Here is a 20,554-nt window from a genome sequence, read left to right as displayed (position 1 = left end):
AAAAAATCACAAACCAGGGAAGATGGGAAGGAAGACTGTCAGGAGTTTAAAGTGAATTCCAGAGATTTGAGTTCTAGGACATCTTGGGCTAAATAATGAACTCTAGTTTCAAAAATACAAAAACGGGGGGCTGCAGAGATGGCACAGCAATTAAGAGTACCAGATGCTCTCACAAAGGAGTTCAGTTCAGTTTCCAGTGCCACATGGTAGCTCACAGCCTTCTGTTACTCCAATTCTAGGAGATGCGCCGACACCCTCTTCTGGCTTACGGGCACTGCACACATGTACACAGACATACATGTAGGCAGAGTACCCATATCCATAAAAATAATAATTCCGGGCTGGAGAGATGGCTCAGCGGTTAAGAGCACTGACTGCTCTTCCAAAGGTCCTGAGTTCAAATCCCAGCAACCACATGGTGGCTCACAACCATCTGTAACAAGATCTGACTCCATCTTCTAGAATGTCTGAAGACAACTACAGTGTACTTACATATAATAAATAAGTAAATCTTTAAAAAAAATAATAATTCCTTAAAAATACCAAACAAAGAGCTGGGGATGGTGACTCACACCTTTGATCCCAGCACTCGGGAGGCAGAGGTAGGCAGATCTCTATGAGTTCGAGGTCAGCCTGGTCTACAGTAGTCCTGGGAAACCAGGGCTACACAGAGAAACTTTTGTCTCTCAGGGCCTGTCTCAGCCCATGGGTCTGAGCACTCATTTAACTATTCCTCTGCCTGACTTTTCTCCCTAGTACAGGGATCTGCAAGGTGAGTGGTCTTGTCCCCTTGTCCCCAGCACATGGGAGCCACAGAGTACATCATGAGAATGACAGCCCGAGTGGCTTGCCCTGGAGTGGACACCCCAGAGGCTGTAAACCTTTTACAGGTTCCAGCTCTGACTTTACAGGGGCAGACGAGCAGGACAGGACAGAGTGCTCGGCCGGGTTCAGGAGCCATGGAGAGTGGTGACTATAACTGCACTCGCCAGCCAGGCTTGGGGGAGAGACAAACCCTAATCACATGAGGACTCACCATGTGTGCATGTCCCCTGATCTTCCCTGGAGCACCTGGAGAAACAGGAGAAAGAAGAAATGGGGGTGTTGAGGTTCATCCGGGAAAAGCCAAGGAGCTCTGAGAACAGCTCCCATAACAGAGAAACAGGGTCTTCGGAATAGGAGAGTCACATGACACCACCAGTATGGAGAAGTGTTTAAGAGTTGCCAACAACATTGAGCACATACACCCCTTGAAAGGAGCTGGCCAAGGATATTCACTAAGGTCTTACTCAAAAGCCTCAAACTGTGATCCAGCCACTCTGGGGGATATCCTAAAGAGGAGGCAGCTAGTAATACCCATAATGCCCTAGGTAAACCGGAGAGCAAGTGGCTATGTTAAAGCAAACAAGTCAGCCATTGAAATACAGAGCACATGACTCCATTCATATGAGACTCCACAGCAGAAAGGAGTAAGGGAGATGGGGGGGGGGGGATGGAGGGGAATCTGAGGACTGGCTTTCTTAATGCTGGCCACTTGACCTCTTTTTTGTAAAAAGATTTATTTATTTTATATAGAGAGGTGGCTCAGCAGATAAAGGCATTGGTTGTTCATGCATAGGATCCGGGTTCAAATCCCACCAAACACATCACAGTTCACAATCATCCTTAAATCCAGTTCCGGGAGATATGGCACCTTATTGTGGCCTCTGTGGGTACCAGGCATGCATGCAGTACACACACACACACACACACACACACACACACACACACACCACTGAAAGTCAATAAAATAAACCTTACAAAAGAGCAGCAAAGGGCTGGAAAGACGGCTCAGTGGTTAAGAGCACTGGCTGCTCTTCCAGAGGTCCTGAGTTCAATTCCCAGCAACCACATGGTGGCTCACAGCCATCTATAATGGGATTCAATGCCCTCCTCTGGTGTGTCTGAAGACAGCCACAGTGTACTTACTTATAATAAATAAATCTTTAAAAAAAAAAAAAGAAAGAAAGAAAGAAAAAGAGCAGCAAGCTTCAAGCCCAGGCTGCTGTTGCTAACGGCTCCAGCTGACATTCCCCAGAGGAGATGGGCACTGGGTCCCCTGTACTGTCTGCCTCCTGTCACCAAGTGACTACACACAGAAACATTCCCAGAACCAGTCCTCTTCCTTCTACCTGAGCCAGCTGCACCTTCAGAACTTCAGGATTCTCTGCATTAACAGACTTCAAAAGTAACAGGGCCGGGGCTAGTTTTACGTCAGCTTGACACAAGTTAGAGCGGAGAAGAGACGCTCTCAATGAGAAAAACCTCCATGAGTCCGCCCCGTAGGCAAGTCTGTGGAGACTGACAGGGGAAGGCCCTGCCCACTGTGCTCAGTGCCATCCCGGGGCAGGTGGTCCTGAGTGGAATAAGAAAGCAGGCTGAGAAAAGCACAGAGAGCAAGCGTTGCTCCACAGCCTCTGGATAAGATGCTGTTCTAGGTTCATGCCTTGTGTTCCTGCCCTGCCAAGTCTGTAACTAACTCCAGGTTATTCAGAATAGGAACTACTACCAGTTACCAATGAAAAAGAGCGACCCATGCTCTGTACCACACCGTGAATGAAACACAGACATGATGGGTGAAATATACCAAACTCAGCAGGGCTCCTACGGTAGGGTTCCATTTTTTTTTTTTTTTTTAAAGATTTATTTATTTATTATATGTAAGTACACTGTAGCTGTCTTCAGACGCACCAGATGAGGGCGTCAGATCTCATTATGGGTGGTTGTGAGCCACCATGTGGTTGCTGGGATTTGAACTCATGACCTTCTGAAGAGCAGTCGGTGCTCTTCCCCACTGAGCCATCGCACCAGCCCTCCATTTTTAATGATGTCTAAAGACAGGCAAAAGTGACAGAAGGTGGGGAGACCAGAAGAGCAGTCCCCTCAACTGAAGGAGTGAATACAGCCTGAAGAGACAAGGCCTCTTAGGATTCTAGAATGTCCTGCAATGTGACAGTGTAAGTGGCAGCGCGCGCGCACACGCACACACACACACACACACACACACACAGCTAGCATATTGCATTTCCCTACATTCTGCTGCTTTGTCATCTTAGGCAAATCATTCCACTTTCCCGGGGTCTGCGTCCTTGCTGACAGGGCTGAATCTAACAGTATCTGCTTTGCAGGGCGAAGGGAGGGAGGGGTATGCCTCATGCAATACATATTGTGTGCAGGGCCAAGGCCTGACAACCAGCTTCCCCACACCTCCTGTCGGGCATGGGTAATTTCAGACACCCACCAGAACCCAAAGGCAAACCCTGAGCAACAGCCCCTTCTGGAAATACTGAGAGAAACAAGGAGCCTCCAAGTCAGACAAATGGGAAATGGCATCGCCTACAGACTGGTAGCAACAGTCCGCTCTTCCCCTACGAGCATTCATTACGACAAACACTAAGGCAGGGCAGTGGTGGCGCACGCCTTTAACCCCAGCACTTGGGAGGCAGAGGCAGGCGGATTTCTGAGTTCGAGGCCAGCCTGGTCTACAGAGTGAGTTCCAGGACAGCCAGAGTTACACAGAGAAACCCTGTCTCGAAAAAACCAGGAAAAAAAAAAAAGACAAATACTACATTTAAATTCTGAATCTCAACCCGAGCTGAACGCAGAGTCACACCCCAATATCCTCCATGTACCCACCCACCAAACACTCTCTTGATACTCACAGACATCATGAGCTTCACCAGAACCAATGTCCACCGGCCTGGGTGTTTCTGGCCTGAGAACCTCTGGTCTGAGTCGAGCAGGCCACAGCTCTTCTGGCCCCAGCACGACTGGGGTGAGGTTTCCCAAGGCAGGCTGCGACGGCTCCAGCTTCACCACTCTCTGCTCCTTTGACTTGAGTCCCATTGGTCCCACGACCACAGGCACCAGGTGGCCTAGGGGTCTGACAGCCTCTGGATCCTGCTTGGCTGCTTGCCGACTGCTTCGCAAGAATGAAGCCAGGGTGCCTTGGCCTGTGTCCTCTAAGCAGGAGATGAAGAGAGGAAGGGCCTGCCTCCCTCGGGTCTCAAGATCTGTGACCAGCTGCCTGGCCTGATCCCGCCGGGACCCAGAGCCTGCCCGCTGTTTGGATAGAAAACCAGACACTCGTTATCCGGGGACATCTATGTGGCTCTCACCCGACCTCCCATTTCTCACTTAGCCTCTACCTCCTGAGTGCTGGGGTTCCAGGTGTGTGTCAGCACGCCTGGCACAAACCTCTCCTTTCAGACAGTCTGCCACTGCCAACACGAGGTCGGAAACCGTTCTGACCACACTTAACTGGCGAAGGGAACAAGAGGCTGCTGGCGCCTCCCTGGGCAGTTCAGCTTCTAGTCCCCCTTACTATGCCTGTGGTAGGTGGGCTGAAAGTAACCCAGCAGCGCACTGAGCTGATGTCCCTCCGCAAAGCAAAAAGACACCCACTGTGGGTGTCCAGTGCTGTGCTAAGTGCTAATTAGCCCTACAAAAAGTAGCAAAAATGGTGGTCAGTAGTTTACACAAGGTACTAAAACTTTTCTAAATTTGTTTCTAACATTAAAATAAAAGAATTGAATATAGAAAACCAGATCTCCAGCATCTTCGTTTTTTGAGGAAAAGAAGTTTCTGTTTTGTATGGGGGGGAGAGCTTTCATATTTGTGTAGGGGAGGAAATGTTCTCAGTAGCCAAGACTGGCCTTCAAATTCCTACATAGCTAAGGATGACTTTGAACTTCTGACTCTCCTGCCTCCAGAGTCTCCAGGCCCGGTTTATGTAGTGTTGGGGATTGGACTCAGGGATTCATGCTTGCTAGACATACCAAAGACGCTATACATCTGCCTTCTTGCTTTGGTTTTGCTTTTAAGTATTTACTCGTGTGTGTGTGTGTGTGTGTGTGTGTGTGTGTGTGTGTGTGTGTATGCGTGTGCCTATCTAGGTATATGTGCCAATTGTGTGTGCCTGGTGCGTGAGGAGGACAGAAGAGGGTGTCAGGTCCCCTGGAACTGGAGTTATAGTTGTGAGCCACCATGTGGGTTCTGAAATCTGAAACCAATGCTCTTAACCATGGCGGCTCTCAGCCCTTAGTTTTGCTTCTGAGGACTCCATCTCATGTAGCCAGGCTGGCCTCAAACTCTGCATGTAGCCAAGGATGCCCTTGAACACCTGATCCCCCTGCCTCTACCTCCTGAGTGCTTGGATTCCAGATGTGTGCCAGCACACCTGGCACAAATCTCTCCTTTCAGACAGTCTGCCACTGCCAACACGAGGTCGGAAACCACTCTGACCACACTTAGCTGGTGAAGGGAACAAGAGGCTGCTGGTGCCTCCCTGGGCAGTTCAGCTTCTGATTCCCCTTACTATGCCTTCTGGAAGGCTAGGACTTCCCCTTCAAACCACTTTCCTGATCAGTATGGGCCCCTCTGAGAGTGTTCCTCAGACTACTTTTGTTACTACTTGGCAGTTAACCACATGACTCTACATCACTTTCTGCTATTCTCCTTCACTGGACCAGGCCAGGCTCCAATACAGATCCTGAAGACAGCCTTCTAGACAGTCCCCCAGGGCCTGTCACTCATATCCTCTCAGAAAGAAATATTCCCTTTTCAGACCTATGGTGAGGCATCAATGGAAACAAAAAATGCTAAAGTTTATTTTTTTAAAATCAAATGTTTGATTTTATTCTTCTGTGTTACCTACATCAAATTCCCTCTTTTCTGAATTCCTTTATAAAGCATGTACTTGATATAGGTTCAGCCAAAAATGACGTGGGTCCTGATGCTGTGTCCTTGTCCTAGGACAGGGACATTTCACAGCCCAAGAAACTGAGACTCAAAGAGGGCAAGTGACTGGTACAATGTGCTAGTATAAGGCTAACGTGGGTGTATCTAGGATCCTTATACTAGAGAAGAAAACATAATAAAAGCCCTAACAGGGTGCAGATTGCAGATTGCTTTTAACAAACACTCCACAAAAGAGGTGCTTGGGTTCTTCTATTTACTCTTCTGGAGAACTAAGAGGGCAGCATTGTGGAAGGTTTTGAAAATGGAGTTCCCACACCATGATTTCCCAGGGCGTGGGTTGCACAGGGTGCAAAGCGGGAGAAAAGGGCGGGAGCTCCGTAGTGGCTTCAGCGAGCGTCTCCACGACCACCCAGTCCCTACCTGCGCCGCGGGAAAAGCGGAAGACACCAGGGGGCGGGGCGCACCTGAATCTCCTCGATCATGTCGCGCGTGAAGAGCTCTCGACTCAGCAGAGCGTCCCAGAGCTCCGCGACTTGCAGCTCGCTCACTAGGCGCACCCTGTAGCGTCGCAGGAGCTGCCGGTCCACCTCGTCCATGGCGAGCCGACGGCTGGATCGCTGGTTCCGTCCGCTTCCGGCCCTCGGGTCCCGCCCCGGCGCCCACGCCCCGCCCCCACATAGCGCCTCAAGGGATCCGGCTCCGACCAGCGGTCACCGGGTCCACTAGGGCCCGCCCCGCCCCAAAGCCGGTCCCTCGCGCTCACTGGGCTCCACCTCCGCAGTCAGCACAGCTCCCACGGCCGCTCACAGAGTCACCGGCCCCCACACCTCCCTCACCACCGCACTCTCACGCCACGCCCCAAGAGCGGCTCGCCCCGCCCACTGGCGCGGCATTCAAGCTCCGCCCCGTCACTGCGCCCCATTGGCTAAGACCTACCTCACCAGAAGATGCCTCTCCCCCAAAGACTCGCCCCTTCTCGCCTCCTGCCTGCGCCCCTCCCTTCGCCCCGCCCCGAGGCCCGCCCTCCCACTCCAGTGCTCCTCTCTTTGTCCCCGCCTCCAGGACCCGCCCCCATCGTGCTATTCCATCCCTCCCCGGGTCCGGCATTCAGTCCCCATCCCGACCTCTTTCCCTGGAGAGCTATTCCGTCACGCCCCGCCCTACACCAGCTCTCTGGCCCGCCTCCCGCTCCCTCGCCCCGCCTCTGACAGCCACCTAAGGTGACATCGCACGACCCACGTGACTTTCCTTTGCACATCAGACTCTTCCACCCGGACCCTTTTAGGGTTCCAGGCTTTTTTGCTACCTTGCTCCCATTTGCTGGTTCGGCTTAGCCGTAGTTGTACCTTTTCCCGTTGCGCGGCGATTGCTCTACCAAAATTCACAGTGACCCTACTTCTACAGGTACTCAAAGGGTCACGAGAGAAAAGGGAAGGAAACCATGTCCAGATGTCTGTCCTAGGTCTCTCAAGTCCTCTGCTGGCTGTAGCTTTCTTCTAATGCTTGAGCTGTGGCTAGCAGAACCTCTCCCCGCCTGTTGTTTCAGACTATGGAGCCTCATCTAACTAAGATCGTGAGTTAGATCTCACTCTCTTCTCTTTCCCTCCTCAGCATCTTCCACAGAGAAACTTCCAGGAATCTAATCCTACATTCTCTCAGTTTTGGACCACTTATTTAAGAGCACTGGCTGTTCTTCCAGAGGTCCTGAGTTCAATTCCCAGACACCACATGGTGATTGCCTCATCTAGTGTGCATGAAGATAGTGTAATCATATATACATTAACTAAATAAACAATTTTTTTAAAAAAAGTAACTGGGCATTGTGCTGGCCACTTACACTATTCTGTTAGCCTTATGTTATTATCCCTGACACATTTCTGACAGTCCTTGCTGACAGCTGTAGACTGTAGACATGTGTCAGGGATCTCACGGCTTGACCCTAACAGAGGCATCTGAGATTCAAACTGGAATCGGATTTTTTTTTTTTTTTTTTTTTTTGGTTTTCAAGACAGTGTTAGCCCTAGCTTTCCTGGAACTTACTCCGTAGACCAGGCTAGCCTCGAACTCAGACATCTGCCTGCCTCTGCCTCCCAGCTGCTGGGATTAAAGGCATTCACCACCATTGTCCAGCCAGAATAGACTCTTTTAAAGATTTATTTATTTTATGTACATGAGTACACTGTAGCTGTACAGATCATTGTGAGCCTTCATCTGGTTGTTGGAATTGATTTTAGAACCTCTGCTCGCTCCGGTCAACCCCACTCGCTTAGTCCATGCTTGCTCTGGCCCAAAGATTTATTATTATAAATAAGTACACTGTAGCTGTCTTCAGACACCAGAAGAGGGTGTCAGGTTTCATTACGGGTGGTTGTGAGCCACCATGTGGTTGCTGGGATTTGAACTCACAGCCTTTGGAAGAGCAGTCGGTGCTCTTACCCACTGAGTCATCTCACCCAAGAATCCACCTTGGAATGTGTCAAAAGATGTTATTACACTTGTTTCTCGATTTTGGCATCAAGCAACACTTCTTTCCATAAACTAGGATGTACACTTGGATGAGCAGCTGAGGTGAATTTACAAACAGGAAATCTGGGGAGAGCAGAAACAAGAAACTCAAAACCGGGATTAGTTGCCTCAAAGTAAAGGAGATTCGGCTGGGCGGTGGTGCCGCACGCCTTTGATCCAAGCACTTGGGAGGCAGAGGCAGGCAGATTTCTGAGTTCAAGGCCAGCCTGGTCTACAGAGTGAGTTCCAGGACAGCCAGGGCTACCCCTGTCTCAAGAAAAAAAAAAAGGAGATTCACCATGTTGGCTAAAACTGGCTGGTTTGGGGATTTGGCGGCTATCCCTGTCACCTGATTTCTCAGACAGTTAAATAACCTAGTTTCAGGTTGGTAAAAAATAAACATGAGTAAGTGCACATTGGTCTGCTGGTGCTGGTGCAGAAGTTCAATCCAGAACAACCATGTAGTTCACTTGAGCAGCAAAGCCTTAGGCTTGAACTACTAGGACAACACAGTGACAGAGCACTTACCTAGCATGCATGAGGCCCTCACTTTATTGCCCATGGGAGGGGGCTGAGAACAACGACAGGCTTTAGCTTCATTTTTTATTTATTTTGCAACTAACTATTCAAATATTCACTGGCAGCTTGTACAAACCAAGGTCTATGCAGACAGTGATACAGTGCTGAACAGGAAAAGTAAGAGACTCTACCTACAAAAGCTTACATTCCTGAAAGAGCCAGAAGACCGAGGATATGGAATACATGTATAAAAGATAGAGCCAGGCTTGGTAGTGCAGGCTTTTAATCCCAGCACTCTTTCTGGAGACAGAGGCAGGCAGATCTCGTGAGCTTGAGACCACCTTGGTTCACCTAGCAAGTTCCAGGCCAGCGATGGTTACACAGTGAGACCCTGCCTCAAAAACAAACAACAAAAGCAGTATGCTAAGTAAGTGATGAAAAACAACGAATTACATAAGAACTTAACACGAGGCATGGAATAGAAAATACATCCCCAAGAGCCCTAAGTCGCGGGCGCAAAAAAAGTCAGCCTTATTAACCACGCCCTCTCCTCCCCAGTTCTTGTCTAAATCCCAGTCTAGAATATTCTTGGGTTGATATACAGAATTTGGAGTCTTGGATTGTAAGCTTTGGGCAAGTCTTTGGCCCTCTCCGAACTTCAGTATATGAAGAGGTTGAACTAGGAAGAATCCCTAAGGTCGGCTCAAACTCTGACGCTCTAGGATTCTATGAATAGGGTCAAAATGAACTGGGACCAGCGAATGCGTCCCAGTCCTAGCAACAGTTGCTAGATGTGGGCCACCTTCTGGCAACCAGTGGAAACCCCTCCCCGGTTCCGGGAGGTCTTCCTGGTATCCCGTGATGCATAGCGACTCTGCCTCGCTAGAAGGCACGTTCTGGCCTCGCTGGTCAAGATCAAGCTTTCAGAGCCAGCCGGAGAGCGCTCCTCGTTCCTATAGCAACCGCGCCCAACCCACGTGCCTACGGTGAATGCCAGGGCCAAAATAGGTTCGCCGAGTGTACGGCCTAAACCCGATCTGCGCACGCTTCTCGGGCGCTGTGTCTTTAAGTGACACGTGACTGCCCCGGGCCTGGGCCCCGCCTCTTTCCCCTCCCCAGGTGCTCCGGTGTGGACTGGAGGCGCCGGCCCCGGCGGATTCACTGGAGCACGGACGCTGCGGCCGGTTGGGCCGGTGCCCTTTCCCGGTAACTCCTTCCCGGCTTGACGCGCGAACGCGGCGGGGGCCTGCAGGCTGAGGGGATCTCCCGTCAGATCCTCCGCGTCCTCAGCCCGCGCTGGGCCCGGGGGGACCCGGGAGCCGACAGGAACCGGGGCGGCGGGGGAGGGGGCCGCCTCCCGGAAGGTCGCGCCCGGGGCGGGCGCCGGAATCGGGACTTGGTCCTGCGGAGCGTCAGGGGAGCCTCCGCCGCCTGCGCTTGGGGACGCCGAGGGCTACCTGTTGGCCAGCGCGTCCCCTGTCCTGTGGCCGGCCCCCTGGAGCTGGAGAACGTCAGCCAAAAACTGCTCCCCACCTCACCCACTCCCACAGACACTCGCCCACCCTGCTTGTGGATTCTGCTTAGTAAACCTTTTACCCACTTTACTGTACCCCACCCCCGCCCATGAAGATCCTGCTAGGTGCTGGTGTTCAGTCACACCCTGTTAGCAAGAACACAGGTTTAGGTCCTAGAATGGTGGTGGACAATCCCCCTCCCCCGCAGTCGGATCCCCAATCTGAGTGAGCTTAGCCAGTACCTCAGAACACTGGAACTGGCTTGCTTGTCGATTTACTTAGCATGCGTTCAGTTCCAAACAGTGGTCAACTGTTTATAAAGATTCCCTAGCAGGGTTTCTGTTTTGCACTTGTCAAAATCCACTCCGCCACCCCCACCCACTCCCCACCCCCACCCACTCCCACTGAACCTTACTTAACATTGTGAAGTCAAAATAAGTGTTTGTGACCCATGAAAACAGTGTATGGTATCAAAGATCGTAGCCCCTGTGTAAGTGTACGTGCCTCCGGGTCCATACTATCCCATTATCAACCAGCCAGGATTGTTCCAAAACCCACACTGAGTTCAATCCCTCAGCTGAGTCGTAGTTAAAACATTTTAAAGCCATGCCTTTCCTGTTCTCTTTAGATGGAAAACTGGATGCTTTCTTAACCACTTCTTCATATCTAAAGTTTCCTTGCTCAGTAACCAGATTGCTAACTGGATTAAAGAACAGCTTCCCATTTTCTTGTTTGAATGAATGTGGTAAAAAAAAAAAAAAAAAAAGCAGGCTTCTGAATATTACTGCACAGTTATTTTAAGGTGTTTTACTTTCATGTTTACTTAGTGTCCAGAAATGCCACAATGAAAGAAATCCCTAAAGTAAAGTAAATCCAGAAAGTAATTTCATACATGATAAATCATGATGACTTTGTGAGCTCATTTGACCCGTTCTCAGCTACTCTGAAGCCAATTATTTTAAGTTTATTATTATGATAGATGAAATGATGCATTTAAGATGTCAGCCCTTGGATATCCTAAATATATTCTCGTAATCACCACTTATTTCAGAGAATTCATTTTCAGTAATTTTAAAAGGGCTTTTCTAATCTATTATGACTTGTCTTTTTTTATTTATAGTAGTTCTTATGGGTGACATTCAAAAATAGTGGTCTTTTTTTTTTTTAAAAAAGATAAGGTCAACTAGATTGACATATTTCCTTTTTAAAAAATCTCTTGTTTAGTTCCCATCCAAACATCTTTATTCCCTGCCTTAAAAAGCATGACCATTCAAGTTCCTGTCTCTTGAACTTAAAACTGCCTCTTAATCTTTTCAGCTCTGGGAAGGAAGAGAGATGGAATTGAAAAGGTTGGCCATTTCCTGGCAATTCTTGATAGTTCTGGTTCTGATCCTGCAAAGCCTGTCTGCGTTGGATTTTGACCCGTACAGAGTCCTAGGGGTCAGCCGTACAGCCAGCCAGGCTGACATTAAAAAGGCTTATAAGAAGCTCGCTCGGGAATGGTAGGTGAAACCAAGAATGGAAGTTTAATGTCCGCTAGGCAGTCAGCAGGTGGCTGGAGCCTCAGTGAGGATGGCTTGTCTGTTTCTGTGTTGTGTGTATTTGTAGACCTGTCTAGAGTATTGAAGGCTAACTAATGGTCCGTTTTCTGTCCTTTTTAGTGATCCAAAGTCTGTGTTTACTTTGACACACAACCCTTCAGGAATACTATATCTTAGAGCATTCTTATAGTAGATACTGTTAGGACATTTAATGTGAAAGAAGTAATTTGATTTAAAAAACAACAAAGTGGACACAATACCCTACACTTATGATCCCTTCACTTTGGAGGCAGAAGCAGGAGGCTCACCCCACCCTTAGTTGAGGTTAGCCGGGCTTCTTGGCAAGTTCCAGGCTCAGTAAAACAGCACTTCTCAACCTGTGAGTCAGGACCCCTTAGGGGGTTGAAAAACCCTCTGCCAGGGGTCACCTAAGACAATCAGAAAATAGAAGTTATGTTATGATTTGTAACAGTAGCAAAATACAGTTACAAAATAGCAACAAAAGTAACTTGATGGGGGGGTTGTCTGCACCATAAGAAACTGTGTTACAGGGTCACAGGTTGGAAAGGTTTAGAACCACTGGCTGAGCAAGTAAGGAAGCAAGGTGATGAGCAGTAATGAACCGCCCTAGTATGTTGTGTAGAGGAATTTTGGTTTTTAAAAATATTTTTCCTTTGTGTGTGAGAGAGTTTGTGTGTCTATATGTATAGGGGTGGGAGTGGAATGGGTTGCTTCTCCATGTAGCTTTGGCTGTCCTGGAACTCACTTTGTATGTAGACCAGGCTGGCCTTGAACTCAGAGATTCCCCCATCTCTGCCTCCCAAGTGCTGAGGTCAAAGGTTTGCTGCCACCACCCAGCTTTTTTGTTTGGGAGTTTTTGGTTTTTTTAGCAATATTTTATTTTAAATTATGTGTGTATCTCCAAAGAGACTTCTGAACATACTGGAGTTGGAGTTACAGGGAGTCAGGAGTTACCTGATATGGGTACTGGAACTAAACCTTGGCCGTCTGGAAGATCATCAAGTGCTCTTAACCACTAAGCCATCTCTCTAGCCCCTAGAAAGCAATCCTTTATGGGTATAAATGTTACAAGGAACATACAGTTCTGTTCTCTAAATCTCTAAGCTTTTAAAACGATTAGAATACATACTTTTGGCCTCCAGTTTAATAGATTCAAGAAGCAAGCGTTTTACTTTTTAAAGACATCTTAAGAGAATTACTAGAACTTTTTGAGGCAGAAGTCTTAGTGTGTAGCCCTGCCTGACCTAGAACTCACTATGTAGAGCAGACTGTCCCTGAACTCACAGAGATGCTCCTGCCTCTCAAGTGCATCTAGCACATCTAGTGTTCATGAGAGCAATCACAATTTCACCTGATATTGTCAGGATTATAACTACTAGGAAACAGTAAGTGTTAAACTTACTTTGGGCAAACTTCTCCCAGGACAACATTGGCCAGAGAAGGACAGGCATTAAGTAGCTGCAGAGAGAGTAGCTGGAGGACCATTATTGAGTACCTACTGCACACTTACCTCCAGGTTCTGTGTGTCTCGTTGTACCCATTTGATGAGCCCTTGAAAGAGATGCTTCAACCCGATTTACAAATGGGAAATGAAATGGCAGAGTTGGCCATCCTGCATTGCTCCTCCCACTCATAGTTTGTTCCCACACCATCAGTCAGTTCCCATTGGCACTCGACTTTGCAGTCACTTACCCATCTGCACATGAGAAAAAGTGAGCTGGTTAGTGCTTTAGCAAGAAGTAGTGTCAAGTTGGGCAGCCACAAAGCTGCCTTACGCCAAGAATCCATAACCTTGTAGGGCTCTGGTGACAATATTTTTCCTCAATGAGCAGATTTAGCTTGATTTTAAACTAATTGTGATAAATGTAAAAGGTAAAGAATGTTATGAATAATATTTGGGGCTGTATTCATATCATGAAGAATCTAGAGTTAGATGCTGAAAATACCCTGTCGAATAATGCATGGCCTCTTTCCAGCAGTCTTCTGCCAAATTGGTTTTCAGTAATATTTCAGGTTCCTGCCTCTCTGTACTTAAAGCAAAATGACAGTCTGAGGTTAGTTCATAATGAACAGCACTCTTTGGACAAGATATCTAGAATGGTAGCTTAAGTATTCGGCCTCCTGGAGTGGACAGCTGTGACTGTTGTCTCAAGTTTTAAGAGGTGTTTGACTTTGGCTAAATGCCCTTGTCTTCCTGTTGGAGTCTCTTGGAGTAATTCGTGGCTGAGCAAATGAACAGTGTTGGCTTTGTGTGTTGAATTTGTATTTCACCTTCGGGTTTATACCATCTTCCTGTTTTCTACTGTTTGGGCCCAGGCAGTGTTTTCTTACTTGCTTTGTGTCCCTTCTGGATGGTTTCATAGTGACATTAGCATTATAGCCCTGCTTGACTTCAGAATGAGGCATAGCAGGGAGAAATGGTTAGCACTTGGACTATATTTTCTCAAGTGCTTTCCTGAGTGTTTCTTAGACCTCACCAAAAAAAAAAAAATGCCTGGTGAAACCATGTGAAGTGTCTGTTTTATTCTGTCAGGGAAACTATTTCTCGCTTATGAATTTTGTCTTATCATGGGTTTGCCATCTGTGTTAGCAGAGTACCAAGGCCCCCTAGGAGAAGCAGGCTGGCATGGTTGCTTAGGCAAAGCACACCAGTCCTGCTCACACTTAGCTGAGAAAGGTTACTTCTTTGCATCTTCATTTTTATTCCTTTAGAGGTCACACTGATGGTCAGTTGTGCCCATATACAGTATTTTCTTCACATGAAATGCAAAGTTTGCCCAGCACAAGGCAGCTCATGAGTCTGTCTCATTCTCTACACAGTACTCACCTAGGCTGAACTTCCCTTCTCCAAGTATTTGTGACTTAGAGAGGTCTCCCACCTTCAGGAAAGCACTCTATCGGCTCAAACTGTTGGGTGCCCCCTGAGTTCCCAGCTACCCTGCCCTGCCCAGCTGCCACCCACCCTTTGCCTCGTTCTGCTGCGAAGCCCCTCCTCCCTTCCTGCTCTGTGCAGCTCCTCATGCTCAGTCATATGCAGGTGTGCACACTGTATGCACTCATCCTTAACCTGAATTTGAATAGTAAAAGCTTCTATTGTAGTCAGTGGGAAGCACACTGCGGGCCACTGTCCTGTTCCCTTAAGTCCTGTCGTGTTTCAGGTGCCTACCTGATGTTTGTTTTTTAAGTCCTGTCGTATTTCGTGTGCCTACCTGATGTTTTTTTTTTTTTTTTTTTTTTTTTTTTTTTTTTTTTTGGTTTTTCGAGACAGGGTTTTTCTGTATAGCCCTGGCTGTCCTGGAACTCACTCTGTAGACCAGGCTGGCCTCGAACTCAGAAATCCACCTGCCTCTGCCTCCCAAGTGCTGGGACTAAAGGCGTGCGCCACCACCGCCCGGCTTGATGTTTTGTTTTTTTAACCTTACTGACATTTATGGCAAGGATTCAGTGGTTAAGGGCAGGGTGGTATCCAAGTTCAAGCCATTTGAAGTTCCTTGTTTTTAGAGTAGACTAAAGGATAAAGCTCACCCAGATATCCCTGCTCAGATGAGATTAGTAACTTGTAGATTTTCTTACTTCAGCGAGTTTGGTATGTTATCGGTCTTTTCTACTTCCCTGTAAATTGTTTTTCTTCCCAGGGTGTTTGCTAGAGGACATTTCATAAGGTTGGCATAAGTGATTATATAAAGTATAATGGAGTGACGCTCGGTGGTGCACACATTTAGTGCAGTACTCTGGGGGCAGAAGCAGGAGGATCTCTGTGAGTTTGAGGCCAGCTTTGTCCACAAAGAGAGTTTCAGGACATCCAGGGCCACATAGAGGGGCATGCCTCAAAAGAACAACAAAGAATGAATGGGCTGGGCATGGTAGACCAGGCCTGTGGTCCCAACTCTCACAATGCTGAAGCAGTGGGTGAGGAGTGTGCAGCCAGCCTGAGCTATATACTGAGCTTCTGTGTCAAGTAGTCATCATCTCTTCATACCAGGACCATTGAAAGTCTTGGTGAAAATCTGATTTCAGTCTTAGGGGGCAGCAAGGAAGCAAATGTGGCTTGTGTCTGCTCTCCAGAAAATTCTCAGAGCTGTCAGTGGGAGGAGGTGCAGCTCAGTACTTGGAGGTAGAGACAGGAAGCTCTGGAGTTTAAAGCCAGCCTGGGTACCTAAGACCCAGTCTCAAAACAACAAATTTTAGTTCCCAAAGATAACGTGACTCTAAACATGAAAAGATGCAGAATACAATGTCTCATGTGGAAACAGCAAGTGCCAGCCTGTGTGAGACTAGTGGGAATAACCTTGCATGGACTCTCAGCTTCCTCACAACTTACACACAGCCTTGCAATCTTTACCCACGTGTAGGGAAAAGTAGCCAGTCAGAGGCAGAGTTGGGTCAGCAGGGCAGGGGAGGCAAACACTGGGGTTCTGACCTGAGAGTGAGCAGCAAGCATGGGGAAATGTGACTATCACCTCATGCTGCAGCTTTGCCTGGGGATGTGGGAGTAACTGATTTAGCCTTGAGCCAGAGTGACTCACACTTGGGAAAAGGATGAGGGGGCACATGGGTCACCTGTCCTCAGTAGGATGCTGTAATGTTCTCTAATGTGCCCAGCTGGAGCATCTTGAGAGGAAATTGCCTGCATTAAAGTTGATTTTTTTTTATGGTTGTGTGAAGCAACTGATTGTTTCTACCATTTATTTTAGGAAAGGTCCTAACCAGACAACCTTCTCTTCACTTCTGTTATTGAAAGCTGTGTGCGTGTATAAGGTTATAAAATGGCTGTTGTAAAACATTCTCACTGGCTGCCATCTGTGTTTCAGGCATCCTGACAAAAACAAAGACCCTGGAGCAGAGGACAAGTTCATTCAGATCAGCAAGGCTTACGAGGTACCATGTCTGCCACTGCAGTGCCTCTGTTAGCTCCTAGAAAATGGGGTGGAGGGGCTGGGAGATGGCTCAGCACCTCAGCCATGCAAGCAGGAGGTGCAATGTTCGGATCTGCAGAACCCACACAAATGCCACCTACATCAGTGCTCACAAGGCTGAGAAAGGTACCTAGCTGGACCAGCCTTATCCAAGAGACTCTGCCTCAAAGAATCAGATGGAGGGCGACTGAGCAAAACTCCTGACATTGGCCTTAAGTCCCCCCACAAGCACATGAGCTCACATACATGCAAACAGAAATACAAATGTATACACAAAGCAAAATGAAGGGAAAGCAGGCCAAAGCTGATGAGTTTTGTGACATCAGTTCAGCAGGGACATTCTCCACGGGCAGCCCCAGTTTCTTCATAATGTTAGAGAAAATCTCTCTGCCCCCTCCAGCATGTCGAAGCAAGTGCCTGAACACTGGGCTCCTGGAAAGCTTAGCCCACTTTGAAAGCTTTAATAAGAATTGTGCACTTACCCAGACAGATGTCTGTCCTGACTGCAGAGACGCAGGTCAGAGAATCTCACAGCAGTTTGCCTGATTACACAAGGTTACAAATAACTAAAACACAAGATTTTTGGTAAGTCTCCAACATGTCAACTTAAGTAACGCTACCTAGAATACACATAAGCAGTGGGTCCCTGGCTGCCTGATTTGTTAGGGTAATGTGTTTCAGCAGACGATGACTCATCACCCTAAAAAGATGATTGAATTTTAATCTTCAAAGCTAGATTTCAATAAAGCAAAGTCGCCGGGCAGTGGTGACGCATGCCTTTAATCCCAGCACTTAGGAGGCAGAGGCGGGCAGATTTCTGAGTTCGAGGCCAGCCTGGTCTATGGAGTGAGTTCCAGGACGGCCAGGGCTATACAGAGAAACCCTGTCTCGGGGGGAAAAAAAAAAAATTATTAGGGCTGGTGAGATGGCTCAGCGGTTAAGAGCACTGACTGCTCTTCCAGAGGTCCTGAGTTCAAATCCCAGCAACCACATGGTGGCTCACAACCATCCATAATGAGATCTGATGCCCTCTTCTGGTGTGTCTAAAGACAGCTACAGTGTACTTACATATAATAAATCTTTTAAAAAAATAAAATAAAGCAAAGTCAGTGGTGAGATGGCTCAGTGGGTAAGGGCACCTGCTGGCTAGCCCAAAGGCCTGTGTGCAACCCCAGGAGAGAACTGACCGTCACCCCTGCATTCTGACAGACATGAAATAAACACAAATGAGAGAGCTGAAGTCAGCTCATGCATAAGGCCCTAGACTACACTTTGGTTACCCTTTGATGTTCATGGTTACTGAGCCTTGGTCCAAATGATTCTATCTCCAAAGGTGCAGCCAGGGTAATGTTCTGTGGTGGTGGATCCTGGTGATGTCATATGTCAGATCTTGTGTTTACTGGGATGGTTGACAATTTTAACGTTAACATGAGGGTGATGATCTCACCAAATGAACTCTGGGAATTTTAATGTTTCTGTTAGGGAGTTTGAGATGAACTTATTCACTCTGTCTATGTGTGTGTTCTGGGCTTACATGTGCCACAACACTCATGCAGAGCTCAGAGGAATACTTGCGTGAGTTGAGTCTCTTGCCTTATGAATTTAGAAATGATTAGATCATAGTCAGTCTTCCCTTCCTCCCCAGCCCCCCAACCTTGCTGGAGGGTGAACCTAGCATCCCTACTATACATTTCTGAGAAACGTATTTCCATCTTTCAGGTTGCTTACAGGAAAGCCATTTAGGGCTGGGGTGTGGCTCAGTGGTTAAGGGTTTGCCAAATGTGCACAAAGCCTGGCTTCAGTCCTCAGTCCTGAAAGAGGAGAATGAGGAAGGAGTCCTTTGGTAAGCCACCTGCCTCGCCTTTGGACTCCTCTTCTTCCTTACAGATTCTGTCCAATGAAGAAAAGAGGACAAACTATGACCAGCATGGTGATGCCAGTGACAGCCAAGGCTACGAGAAGCAACAGCGCGAGTATCGCTTCCGCCATTTCCACGAGAACTTCTATTTTGATGAGTCCTTTTTTCACTTCCCCTTCAATTCGGAGCGGCGGGACTCAATCGATGAAAAGTACTTGTTGCACTTTTCACACTACGTCAATGAAGTAGTTCCTGATAGCTTCAAAAAACCCTACCTCATTAAGATCACATCAGATTGGTGCTTTAGCTGCATCCACATCGAGCCTGTCTGGAAGGACGTGGTCCAGGAACTGGAAGGACTGGGTAAGTCATTCATCAGGACACACTTAAACACGAGGTGGCCCTCTTTTCTTCTTAAGGCTTATGTGTTTTGTGTATATGAGTATTCACCCACATGTATGTACATAAATACATGTATGAACATACACTGTATGCAAGCAGTGCCCATGGAGACCAGAAGAGAGCATTCATCTCTGGGACCTGGAGTTAGAGGTGGCTCTAAGCCACTCTGGTTCTGAGAACTGACCCTGGTCTTCTGCAAGAGCAACACGTGCCCTTGTAACGGCAGAGGCACCTCTCCAGCTGCCATTCTTAGATGTGATGGGTGCTAGAGAAAGGAGCATTCAGTGCGTTTTCTTCCCCAGGTCCATAGCGATTGATCTTCAAGGGTGTTTATGGAGAGAAGTGGTTGTATTACACTACTTTCTTTTTCTTTCCTTTTTAAATGTGTATGAATGTGTTGCCTACATGTATGTCTGTACCCATTCAGATGGCTAGTGCCTGAGAAGGTCAGAAGAGGGTAAAGGATCCCCTGGAACTGGAGTTACAGAAGGTTGTGAGCCACCATGTGGGTCCTGGGAATTGAACCCAGATCCTCTGCAAGAGCAAGAAGTGCTTTTACCCACTGAGCTATCTTCCCTCCCCTCCCCTTTCCTCCCTTCCCCTTCCCTTAATTCTCTGAAAAGAGCAGGACTTCTGGAAACCATTCAGCCATTTGTTCCAGATAAATCTCTGACATGCTGTGCAGAAGTAGGAGGATACTTGGCTTTGGCCAAATCTGTCCCTGAGCCTGGGTACAGTTGCCCTTGAAAGAAGCTGGGAGTGCTAACGTTCAATGTAGCAGCGGCAATGGGAAGTTGTTTGCTCTCGGTGTATAGAGCTCGAGGAGATCAGAGGTGAGGCAGAGGTCACTAAGTCAGTAGCTTCTTGGTCATGAACCAGCTCTGCCTTGTGCTGTGTTAGAGTGTAGGGAAACTGATCTGGGAACAGTGCGATGCTAAACCTCTGTGCGCTTTAGGACCAAGGGCACGTTACATTTCATAGCTTACACTTTTATATTGCACATGTACATGCATATGAGCACACGTGGAGGTCAGAGGATGACTTTGTTCTCTCCTTGCACCTATGGTTTCTGGGCATGGAACTCTTATCATCAGATTGGCAGCAGAAGTCAGAAAGACATGAGCACAGAGGAGGAACCACAAGATCCGAGATGCAGGCAGTCACCAGGAGCTGGAAAGGGCCCAGGTGGACTTCCCCTGCAGCTTGCCCTGTAGGATAAATTGGACTCCTTGTCTCCGGAACTTTAAGATAAGAAGTTGGCATGGTGTGTGGTGGTCTGTTACCATAGCCAAAGCAACCCATCCCTCCTGTCAGAAGGACCCTGTAGGGTGCAGGGATAAAGGAGGGTAGCGGAGGACTCCCTGGGACCAGTGGAATGAGGGCTTGGTCTGAGAGACCACAACTGCTGGTTGGAAGAGAGGGGAATTCGAACTCAGGCATTGATTGTCTCCTATTTCTGTTTTCGTGGTTGTATTAATGAGCCAGGATCTGTCTACGTAGCCCTGGCTGTCCTGATATTTGCTATCTAGATAATCAGAC

At 47.9% G+C, this 20,554-nt stretch overlaps 2 protein-coding genes across 2 annotated transcripts in view; one reads left to right on the top strand and one right to left on the bottom strand.

Annotated features, from left to right (window-relative positions):
- The window catches only part of Casp9 (caspase 9), a 16,743-nt gene extending 9,844 nt beyond the window's left edge, over positions 1-6,899 (bottom strand). Inside the window, exons 1-3 of the mRNA XM_031379351.1 lie at positions 6,204-6,899; positions 3,702-4,101; positions 1,037-1,071 (exon numbers count right to left, since the gene is read on the bottom strand). Of these exons, the coding sequence (XP_031235211.1) occupies positions 1,037-1,071; positions 3,702-4,101; positions 6,204-6,335 (567 nt within the window). The 5' untranslated portion in view covers positions 6,336-6,899. The remainder of the gene's footprint in view (positions 1-1,036; positions 1,072-3,701; positions 4,102-6,203) is intronic.
- Positions 6,900-9,840: 2,941 nt separating this feature from the next.
- Positions 9,841-20,554, top strand: part of Dnajc16 (DnaJ heat shock protein family (Hsp40) member C16) — a 32,497-nt gene continuing 21,783 nt past the window's right edge. The window contains 4 exon segments of the mRNA XM_031377040.1: positions 9,841-9,969; positions 11,595-11,779; positions 16,651-16,717; positions 18,643-18,976. Coding sequence (XP_031232900.1) covers positions 11,613-11,779; positions 16,651-16,717; positions 18,643-18,976 — 568 coding nt within the window. The 5' untranslated portion in view covers positions 9,841-9,969; positions 11,595-11,612.

This window comes from Mastomys coucha, unplaced genomic scaffold (genome assembly GCF_008632895.1).
Source record: "Mastomys coucha isolate ucsf_1 unplaced genomic scaffold, UCSF_Mcou_1 pScaffold18, whole genome shotgun sequence".
NCBI classification, from domain to species: Eukaryota; Metazoa; Chordata; class Mammalia; order Rodentia; family Muridae; genus Mastomys; species Mastomys coucha.
Note: the sequence above shows the minus strand (reverse complement) of the source record. Positions and strands in the feature narration are given on the sequence as shown.